Source organism: Anomalospiza imberbis, unplaced genomic scaffold, assembly GCF_031753505.1.
Source record: "Anomalospiza imberbis isolate Cuckoo-Finch-1a 21T00152 unplaced genomic scaffold, ASM3175350v1 scaffold_756, whole genome shotgun sequence".
Taxonomy (NCBI): Eukaryota; Metazoa; Chordata; class Aves; order Passeriformes; family Viduidae; genus Anomalospiza; species Anomalospiza imberbis.
Window position 1 is genome coordinate 1 of NW_027100373.1, and position 10,762 is coordinate 10,762.

The window sequence follows — 10,762 nt, forward strand, 5'->3', positions numbered from 1 at the left end:
TGCGACTTTTGCCGACTTGATGGTTCCAAGTCCGCAAGACTCTGCAATAACTGCACCAAAAATAGAAACGAAGGCAAAACCAGATTATTCCTCCACTTGTCAGGAAAAATTCCTCCTTTCAAGACAAATACCTACAGTGGAGAAGAGAGATTTAGGAAGGACAGAATCTGCTCCTGCCTGATTTCCTGAGCTACATCTCTGCTCCAGGATTTTCCGGTTTGTTCTAGGGATCGCTTCTGTATTCTTAAACATTTATCATTGCGTTCAGAAGACACTGAATACCTTCTGAATTCAGCACAAGTGTGGGAGGCTCGTTGCTTTGTCTTGTGGCATTGGGTTTTTTTTAATATTTCGGATAACTTCACACGGTTTCTCTTCTCTCCTTCAGGACTGTGACTCCATTTAATGTTGTTTCATCTTCTTTTCATAAGGCCTCATTTTATCTACGGTTAGAACACCCCAATGATCACGTGTCATTCACTTTCCTTTTCCTAAAGGTCCAAGAATAGAATTCAGTAACAAAGAGAATGTTCATGGATCTTGGGGTCAACTCCCGGATTTTGCTCCTCCCTCTACATTAACACACATTTCCTTGAAAATCTTGTTGGGTTCTATGAAACTTGATATGACTGGTCTATCACCTTTCTCCCTGTTTGAGAAATTCAGGGCATGACAACAAGCTTTCTCACCACTCAGCAAAAACCCCAATGCCTTCTCAAAGCATGCCTTTCAGAACGCCTGAGATGCAAGCACGAGCTACCTCTCATTAATCCACCACAGCCTTGGCAAGCAGAAATGAAGATCAAAATGCTTCTGCCTACTTACTGACTTCTGCTGCTGAAAATCCCCCGCATCCTGACCTTCTTTACACCCTATTGCTCTACAGTGCCTGCCAGAAGCTCTTCCTTAGAAATGGCACTCTTAGAAGGGTTCTGCTGTTACCTTCTTTGATGCCCAACCCCTCTGTGTCTCCAAAGAAGGGAAACTTGAAAGCACTCGACTCCTGAGCTGCGTCGCTCTCAGGCAAAGGTCCCAAATGGTCATCTGGGGCAGAGTCCTGCGCATCCTCTTTGTCCCAGGGTATTTCCACAGTCTTTTCTGGTTTGTTCTTTCAAGGTCCAAGCAAGTCTTTTAAATCAGCAGCAATAGAGTAATCGATTTCTTCAGGCGCTTGAGGTTGTGTGTCACTCTCTTCTCTCTTCTTCCTTTTGGCTTTACTGAAATGAGATTGTTCAAGGATAGCAACACAGCACACGTCCTTTTCCAAGACAGCTTCCCTAAGAGCCACCTTGCTCTGAATGTTTCCCTAACCATACCCAAGCTGTCACGATCCGCTTGTTGCAGGGTGTCGTGATGGCTCTTTTCACCAATCCCAAAAGTGCAAAAAGGCAAACAACAAGGGACTATCAGTTAATCACAACAAATGCACCTTTATTAAGGGCCAAAACAGTAAATGCGATAGTGGGGATCTGAAAGAAGGTCAAAGAATAGAGAGAGAGAGAGAGAGAGAGAGAGAAGAGGGGGATGGGAATAGCTACAAGCACAGGCGAGATCCTCAGTGGTCCGGACGATGGGGATCCGTCTTGTCGTGTCGGGGAAGTCTTCGAAGTTCTGGTCAACTCAGGGGTCCAGTTATAGTCCACAGAGGAAAGAGGGGGGAGCATGCAGGACAATGAGAGGCCCTTGTGATTGCTGCGGGGGAACAGGCGAGTCCACCGAAACCACCAAAGCAAGGCGAACACAATGGAGAATAAGTCCATTGGAATTACTGAAGGGAAACAGGTCATGTCGTTAGTGGTCAGACCACCGTTTTGCCCCCTGCCTGTAGTAGGGGTCTCAGTCTCAGTCCTTGGGAGGAGGGTCCTCAATCTTTGTCTGTCACGGTGGTAATGAGGCAGATGAGGGGTCTTCAATGAAGGACCACGGGAGTCACCCCAAAAGGTCATTTGGCGTAAGAATGGAGATTTGTAGCAGGTCGCGCGTCAGGCTGTCCCATGCTGGGTCCATGCCAGGTCCTTGCCAAGTCCTCGCCAGGCCTTGTTCAGAACAGCTAACGTAAAGGTACAGCAGCTGCACCTGCACTGCTGCTCTCTGCAAGCCGGAACTGAAGTGGGGGAAGGGGCTTCTCCTCGTGGCAATCGGTAGGCAAATGTGGGGGCTTCAGATGGCCTCTTGCACAAGCCCATCAAGGAGTGGCTCACTTTCAAGAGTAAGCAGTGGGGAAACACCTGAGGTTGGAGTCTAAAGGCAAGAACAAGAGTCCTTTTTAATTAGCCACATCATTTAAGTGACTTTTCACTTAATACATGGTAAGACAGAAATCAAGGTATTTAGCATAAGACTACTTTCCTGCCAGTCGAAAAGCCAAGAGCTACTATGGTTTTCTCACAGACCTGCAAATCTCAAGGACCCTGTACTGACCGATCTCACCTTCACTTCCGGCAGCGAGCGGATGGACTAGAAAGAAAAGATGACACTACGTGCTGCTGTTGGAGGCCCCAGTTGAGGCCCGACGCCGCTGGCGGGAGCGGCTGCTCCTGTGGGACATCCCTGACGGTGTCCCCCTGTGCCTGGGCCTCTCAGCCCTTGCTGCTGTCCTCCTGCTCCTGTCCTGGCGACTCCTGGACCGGACAGGTTGATTCGAGGCCCGGCGCTGCAGGCGGGAGCGGCTGCATCTGGGGGATGTCCATGAGGAAGTCTCCCTTTGCCTGGGCCTCTCCGTCCTTGGTCTTGTCCTGCTGCTCCTGTCACGGCGACTCCTGGAGCGGCCAGGTGGACTCTGGGCCTGACCTTGCTGGTGGGAGCGGCTGCATCTGGGGGATGTCCCTGACGAAGTCTCCCTTTGCCTGGGCCTCTCAGCGCTTGATGTTGTCCTGTGGCTCCTGTCCCGGCGACTCCTGGGCCGGGCAGGTGGACTTAGGGCCTGACCTTGCTGGCGGGTGCGGCTGCGTCTGGGGGATGCCTGTGACGATGTCTGCCTTTGCCTGGGCCTCTCAGTCCTTGTGGTTGTCCTGCTGCTCCTGTCACGGCGACTCCTGGAGCAGACAGGTGGACTTAGGGCCTGACCTTGCTGGCGGGTGCGGCTGTGTCTGGGGGATGCCCGTGAAGGTGTCTCCCTTCGCCTGGGCCTCTCAGTCTTTGTCATTGTCCTGTTGCTTCTGTCACGGCGACTCCTCGATCGGACGGGTCCATCTGGGGCCCGACCTTGCTGGTGAGAGCGGGTTCGGCCTCGGCCGGGCCCTGCACGTCTGGAATGGACCCTGTCCTCAGAGTCAGGGGAGCTGCTGTACGTTGAACTTGATGTGCTGAGGCTGCTGGTGTCCAGTGAGGAAGACGTCAGAGACTGCTGCCATGCTGTGTGTCGGTGGCTTCTGCGGCCGCTGGTCTCTGCAGATGAAGACCGGGGATCCAGCCCCGATGGCACCGGGGTGCGGGAGCTGGGGCTGATGGCCTCAGATTCTGAGGAGCCATGAGCAGGCTCCAGTCCTGACCGTCTTCTCCTGCTGGGGCCCCTGAGCTCTGACTCATGCCTGAAAGCTGTAAGGCCAAGCAGGAATGTCAAAGACCACCCAGGCCCGAGGCAAGCCAGGCCAGAGCAGAACCCCCAGCCCTTCAGGAGCAGAGGGGCTCTGCCAAGCCCAGCCTGGGCACTGTCCCCAGCCCAGGGGCACCGGCTGCTTTGCCTCATACCCGTTCCGAGACCAGCACAGCTGTCACACTCCCAGCTCTCTATGCGGTTTCTCAGGCCAGAGCAGAGCCTGTGGGTGCCCTCAGCAGCGCAGGAGGAGCACAGCAGCAGTTCCCAGGGCCTGGGGAGGCAAACGGGCTCATGGACAACGTGTCCACAGCACAGGATTGTCCAGACAAGTTCTTCTGCTTCTTTCCCCTTTGAGCCCTTGAAGTGACACATGTACCCTGCAGAGCCTCAGGTGCAGCTCCCCAACTTACCCCTCTTCCTCTGCCTCCTCCCTGCCTCCCGGGTAAAGGCAATCCCTGGCATTGCACCTGCTGTGCCTCTCTCCTAGATCCGCGAAGGCATCGTTGTCCTCCCACGTTGGCTCTCTGATGGAGAAAGGAAAAGCTGATGAGTTTCTGATGTCTTGCCCTCATGGAGGTACAGGTTGTCCCCGCTCTTTCTCCAGCACTTTTCCAGGTCCCGCGTGAAGCTGAAGCCCAGACTCACGGGACAGGGCAGGGCCAGGACTGCTGGGGCAGGGCCTGGAAAAACACAGCACTTGCACCTCCTGTCCTGTGAGCCAGGCAGAAGGACACCAACCTGAAGGGAATTCGGATCCCCATGATGAACATGTGTGCAAGAAATTCTTTAATGTCCCTGCACAGGGGGCAGTGGAGGCATAAAAGACCAGCGCGCATGGCCTGTCCCTGCAGGGCAAACAGAAGCAGGGTGAGCAAGGCCCTGGTGCTGCTGAGCACCTGCTGTGCCCCGGGGCTGAGGGGGATGGCTCCTACCTGGATGCAGTCCCTGTGGAACCAGGCCCTTTTGCACGCTGGGCACACCAGGGTTCTGAAGGTCTTTCTATCCTCCACAGGCTCCATGCAGATGGGGCAATCGGTGCCCGGCTCTGCAGTCGCCTCCACGTCCTGCTCTGGACGGTGCTCAGGGCAGTAGGTGCTGAGGGAAAATGGGTGGGCAAAGTGAGCAATGTTGGATCTTCTCCCAGGGGCGACCAGGAGTGGGGAGGAGGGGTACCTGTACTCTGGAATATACTGTGTGACGCAGCCACCCTCCTTGGCACAGGGCAGGTGGAACCATCTGCCACAGTCCTCCTGGCAACACATGATGGTTGCCCCGCTCTGGCCACAGACGCAGCAGCGCTGGAAAGAGCCAAGCAGCCCCATCAGCAGCAGCCTCAGGGCCTCCCCTGGCAGCCCCACGGCTCCGGGCAGGGCCTAGCATGTGGCCACTGCTGGGTCTCAGCCCACAGAGCCGACTGGTGGAGGAGACTCCGCTGCCAGAGCCTCTGTGCAGCTGCTGGGAGCCAGACTTTGTCCCACAGGCGGCCAGAAGGGCAGGCCTTTCATTCCAAGTGTCTGGGCTCAGCTCTGGCAAACCTCGCCTGGCACAAATCTCCCTGCTCTTGTCAGGCTCTCACCTTTTGTGCCGCCCGCCAGACTGCAATTTGGATATCTCTAGGAAGAAATCCCATGAGTCCAACACGCTCGTTCTTCTGACGAGAAAGTAGAGTGGCAAAGAACTGCAGCAAAGGGGATGAGCAGATGAGGAGAGAGAGGCAGGAATTGCCCATTGCAATGGTGGAAGGAGCACCCAGAGCCACTCACCAGGCAGAACACGTGGGCACAGAGCCCATACTTCTCCAGTTTGTCACCGCACATGTCCGGGTCAGCCTCTGCGCGGCGACACAGCATGCAGGCTGCAGGGGACAGAGCCAATGGCAGCGGGCACGAGCACCTCTGCGGGGCGCTTTGGCTGCAGCAGCATCGGCCCCAAGGGCTGCTCTCTCCCTGCCTGCCTGCCTTCCTGCCTGGCTGATGGGCAGGGCTGGAGGCCTTGGAGAGCAGGGGCCATTGCGGGCACGGGTGCCCCAAGAGCTGCCCCCTGGCCCAGCTGGGCCCCACTTGGGGAGGAAGGAGGCTCCCAGCCACGGCATGGCTGAGCGGCTCCTGCCTCCCCCTGCCTCTGCTCTGGGCCCTGCGCCGCCTGCCGCAAGCGTTCCTGGGCCAGGCTGTGGGAGGTTGGCATTGCCCTCACCTGGCTCCCTGGCTCCAGGGCCCTCCTGCTTGCTGTAAGACATGGCAGCTCTCAGCGCTGAGTCCCTGTCCAGAAAGGCCACAGTCTCCTCCAGGTGCTGGTCCTCTCTCTCTGTGGGAGAAAGAGGAGTGTGGGGAGTTTGCCGAACAGGCCCAGAGCCACGAGGGCACTGCTCCCTGCTCAGCCCTGCGTGAGCCCTGCTCCTGTCCGCCTTCTGCTCCCGTCGTCTCCTGGAGGAAGACCGCAGTCTGCTCTGGTTGTTCCTCTGCTGATTCTGGGAAGGGAGAGGCAGGTGAGCCTGCAGCACAGGCCCAGATCCCGAGGTGTGGGGTGCCTCTGGTCCCTGGGCAGCAGCGACCCTGCCCTGCCTTCTCCTCCCGTTGTCAGGTCGCACTGACACACGGCCTGAGCCCAGCCTTGCCTTTTGAAGCCTTGGTCGCACGGGTCACAATGGCCAGGCTGACATCAGCATCGTGCAGCCAAAATTGGGCAACCATGGCCTCGGGTCCCTGGCAACCACTTGAGGCGGCCCCCTTTGGAACCCAGGTTCTGAGATGGGTGCGAAGGTTTGGTCAGGCGGGAGCCAGGCAGGGACTCCTGCAGCAAGTGCAGGGTCAAATGCCAGGCCCCAAGGCAACCATCGGGCACTGCTCTGCTGCTGCTCCTGGTGCTGCTCCTGAAAATTTCACGCAGACACAGAGCTACCTGCTCTGCCTCAACCCTGTTCAGCACTGGACAGCAGGGCACAGTAAAATGTTGTCTTGGGTGTTATGGACAAACAAACAAACAACCAAAAAATTAACCTTTGAGGAACCTAGTTAAAAATGGTGGAATGTTGATACAAAGGTAAATGTGGTTAATACACGTTAAATGTTGTTAATTCAAGTAACAAATTGTGATTAGTTGTATTAAAACCCAGTACTGTTGCTGATGTATAGAGGGGGAGTGGAACCGGGGAGGAGATGGGGTGCCAATCTTTGTGGAGGGGCAGAGAAACTTTCAGGAGTATTGCATCATAGAACACAACCACAACTTAAATCAAGATTGGTGGAGAGACCAAGCAATGGGAGGAGAGAATTCCACAATGATTGGCCAAGACTGCAGCAACTGATAAGGCAATGGGCAAGGGAGAAATAGACCTATCACAGCACGGATCCTGAGCGCCCCAAGCAGGAGGCAAGAGAGAGACTTTAAAAGGCCTGGGGTGCCGAACTCCCGGGTCTTTCCTCAGAGCGGAGTAGGTTTCCCTGGAAACACACACCCCTAGGTTACAAGTACTAAGTTGTTGAAACAGTCTCCGGACTAGCCGGAGGCTTTTGCTTCCAGTTGTTCCTTTGGTAATAAACAGGCTTACTTTTTTTAATTAAATTGACTCCTTTTGGTTACTTTCAAGTTTCTTTCTAAGCCTGTTCCCAACATTGGGTATATGATCATATTATTCAAAGTCCTGCAAAGAATCACAATCAAAGCACACACAAAAATAAAAAATAAAAATAAAAATAAAAATAAAAATAAAAATTAAAATTAAAATTAAAATTAAAAAAAAAAAAAAAAAAAACCCGAAAACAAACCCTGCGACCAATATTGAATTGACAAAAAAAGCATATTCCTCTTCAGAAACACAGGCTAACACTTTGGGCCAATGCTTTTTCCTATTAGCTCTTTGAAAGGATTTCAAAAGTAACATTGGCAACTTCTTCAAGGAACAAACAGGAAATGCTTCTGACCTCTAAAAGTAGATTTCTTCATTGGCTTTCGCTTTCCTTTTGGAATCCTTACGCTTTGCCTGGCATTCCAGAAAATCATGAAAATCCAACGTAATATAGAGGGAGTTTCTGAATTCAGTGTTTTTCTCAAAGACTTTCTTTACATACGTACAAGAAACTGCTCCTGTAACATAAAGAGATGCAGTGGATTCCCTGACTGGACATCACAAGATGACACGATACACTCCTCTATACTAAAAAAACTTCTGTTGCCTGGTAATTAGAAAGCTTTAAGATCTTCTAGAGGCTTTCCCCTGTGCAACTTCACTAGGTCCCTCTCTGCTCAACTCTCAAGCCTGTCCAGGTCTCACAGAAAGGCAGCAGCACAGCCGTGTGGTTCACCAGCCCCTGCTCTCGCTTCTGTCCCATCAGCAAACGTGCTGAGGGAGCGCTCCGCCCCTTCTGCCAGGTCACTGGGGAATAAGGCAAACAAGACTGGCCCCAGCACGGCCCCCTGAGCTCGCAGCTATCTGAGTTTGGAGCTCCACTGCCCGCTTCTCTACGCCACTGTCCCTGAGCTGCCCCATGAGCGTGATACGGGAGGCCGGGACAAAGCCTTGCTGAAGTCCCGGCTGACAACAGCCACTGCTCTCCCCTCACAAACCCAGCCAGTCAGTGCAGCAGAGGTGGCTATGGGATTGCCCAAGCATGGTTTTCTGTCGCTGTAGAGATGGACACAAGACATACACATACACCTGTGCAGTGACAACAATGGCTTCTTCTTTATTACAAGTTGTTCTCAAGTTTTATGCCCCTAAAAAAGTGTGATCCTAAGGCCCTAGTTACATCAAAACAGCTCCTTCTATTCAATGGACAAAGCAATAGCTTATTGTATTTTATTGGTACAAAGCATTTAACGTCAATAATTCATTGGCAAGAGTTTACCACAAATTCTTAAGGCACGTCCACTGCTGACTAAGGCACGTATCCTCTAACTACAAGGAGCCCTGATGTGTTCTTCAGTTTCCATGCTAACGGCCTTGCTTGCTTCCTTGCCATGGATAAACCCGTATGTTATTAATTTCTTCTTCTGCAAACTCAGTTGTTTGCCCTGCAAAACAGCTGCTAAGCCCATCCAGTTTTCCCTTCCTGTTATTCCACACGCTTAGAGATGACATCCAAGAGGAGATATTCTGCCACCTTTCTGGGGACGGAGCTGAGGCTGATGGGCCTGCAGTTTCCTGGCTCCTTCTTAGTGCCCTTTTGGAAGACTGGAGAGATGCTGGCTTTCCTCCACTGCTCACGCCTCTCTCTGGGGCTATCACCTTCCCTGACCCGCTAGCAGAGCGCCCTGTGCCAGAGGCAGGAGCAGAGACTTCCCTTGGCCCCAAAAGGCAAGGCTGGGCTCAGGCCGTGTGTCAGTGCGACCTGACAACGGGAGGAGAAGGCAGGGCAGGGTCGCTGCTGCCCAGGGACCAGAGGCACCCCACACCTCGGGATCTGGGCCTGTGCTGCAGGCTCACCTGCCTCTCCCTTCCCAGAATCAGCAGAGGAACAACCAGAGCAGACTGCGGTCTTCCTCCAGGCGACGACGGGAGCAGAAGGCGGACAGGAGCAGGGCTCACGCAGGGCTGAGCAGGGAGCAGTGCCCTCGTGGCTCTGGGCCTGTTCGGCAAACTCCCCACACTCCTCTTTCTCCCACAGAGAGAGAGGACCAGCACCTGGAGGAGACTGTGGCCTTTCTGGACAGGGACTCAGCGCTGAGAGCTGCCATGACTTACAGCAAGCAGGAGGGCCCTGGAGCCAGAGAGCCAGGTGAGGGCAATGCCAACCTCCCACAGCCTGGCCCAGGAACGCTTGCGGCAGGCGGCGCAGGGCCCAGAGCAGAGGCAGGGGGAGGCAGGAGCCGCTCAGCCATGCCGTGGCTGGGAGCCTCCTTCCTCCCCAAGTGGGGCCCAGCTGGGCCAGGGGGCAGCTCTTGGGACACCCGTGCCCGCAATGGCCCCTGCTCTCCAAGGCCTCCAGCCCTGCCCATCAGCCAGGCAGGGAGGCAGGCAGGCAGGGAGAGAGCAGCCCTTGGGGCCGATGCTGCTGCAGCCAAAGCGCCCCGCAGAGGTGCTCGTGCCCGCTGCCATTCTCTCTGTCCCCTGCAGCCTGCATGCTGTGTCACCGTGCAGAGGCTGACCCTTGTGCTTCCCCAGGCCCTGGCAACAGCTCCTGTGCTGCCCAGGGCACCCACGGGCACTGCCAGGGCCTCACACCAACCCGAACCAGCTGGGGTGTGACAGCTCTGCTGCTCTGGGCACGGCTCTCGGGCAAAGCAGCCGCGTGTCCCTGGGCTGGGGGCAGAGCCCAGGTCGGGCTTGGCAGAGCCTGTCCGCTCCTGGAGGGCTGGCGGCACTGCTCTGGTCCGGCCTGGCCTGGGTCTGGGGGGCCTTTGACATTCCTGCTTGCCCTTACAGCCGCCAGGGATCAGCCAGAGCTCAATGGCCCCAGCCTGGCCGGACAGTCAGGACTGGAGCCTTCCCGTGGCTCCCCAGCACCCAAGACCATCAGCTCCAGCTGGGAAACACTGCCTAACAGGGTTTGCCAATATTTTTTCCTGTTAGATCGTTGAAGGGATTTTGAAAGTGACGTTGTTTGGCGACTTCTTCAAGGAACAGAAGTGGTGCGCTTCTAATCAGTAAAAGGTTTATTGGTTTCCTTGGACTTTCTATCTGGTATCCTTATGCTTTCTTCGGCGTTCCGGAAAATAATGAAAATCTAACAAATTCTTGGGAGAAGGTTCTGAATCCACTAGTAGGAGAAGTCTCTAAATTCACTCTTTCTCTTAAATACATTCTTTACATATAGTTAAGTAGCTGTTCCTGTAACAGACAAAAATGCCGTGGTTTACCCGACTGGAGAGCACCACAGGATGTTATACACACCGGCACACTAAAACACTTTTGTTCCCGGGGAGTTACAAAGTTGCAGGCTCTTCTCGAGGACCTGAATTAATTCTGCATGCCCCTTCATACCTGCATTCCCTCCCCATGCTCAGCTTTCACCTAGAGTTCCCCGGGGAACGGATCTTACATACTCACCTCAAGCGATAATCTACGTCTGTCTTCCCAGACCTCTTTTTCTTCACTGAGCTCTGCAGATCTGCAAAATAACTTTGGGCCCTCTGCACAAAAGAAAGAACCAATTAATAGGCTTAAACACTTCTGATTGTGCTGCTGCTTCTAACAGTCATGGACAACACAGTAATCGTGTTCTCCAGAAGTCAATTCTTCACATCCTCCCTGTTCTCTTGCCCCCCACCAGACGTTGGCTCCAACAG

General features: G+C 54.3%; 1 protein-coding gene and 1 long non-coding RNA gene across 2 annotated transcripts; both read right to left on the reverse strand.

Annotated features, from left to right (window-relative positions):
- Positions 1–567: 567 nt before the first annotated feature.
- LOC137467684 (uncharacterized) lies at positions 568–2,713 on the reverse strand. Its single transcript, XR_010995594.1, has 3 exons — positions 2,431–2,713; positions 943–1,217; positions 568–738 (listed from the first exon to the last, which is right to left on the reverse strand). It is a non-coding gene; the product is annotated as an uncharacterized lncRNA (long non-coding RNA).
- Positions 2,714–3,141: 428 nt separating this feature from the next.
- LOC137467686 (PHD finger protein 7-like) lies at positions 3,142–6,228 on the reverse strand. The gene is made up of 10 exons (XM_068179123.1): positions 6,153–6,228; positions 5,732–5,842; positions 5,302–5,393; positions 4,712–4,836; positions 4,471–4,633; positions 4,277–4,383; positions 3,949–4,062; positions 3,492–3,809; positions 3,291–3,387; positions 3,142–3,240 (listed from the first exon to the last, which is right to left on the reverse strand). Exons 1-10 carry the CDS (start codon positions 6,226–6,228, stop codon positions 3,142–3,144), a joined length of 1,302 nt encoding a protein of 433 aa, XP_068035224.1.
- Positions 6,229–10,762: the final 4,534 nt, after the last annotated feature.

Bases quoted from the DNA above. Each gene is read 5' to 3' on its own strand.
- LOC137467686 (XM_068179123.1), bottom strand. From the start codon at position 6,228: ATGGTTGCCCAATTTTGGCTGCACGATGCTGATGTCAGCCTGGCCATT. The intron at 5,394-5,731 runs GTGAGGGCAATG...TGTCCCCTGCAG, and splicing joins CCCTGGAGCCAGGGAGCCAG to CCTGCATGCTGTGTCGCCGC. The intron at 4,634-4,711 runs GTACCCCTCCTC...ATTTTCCCTCAG, and splicing joins CAGTATATTCCAGAGTACAG to CACCTACTGCCCTGAGCACC.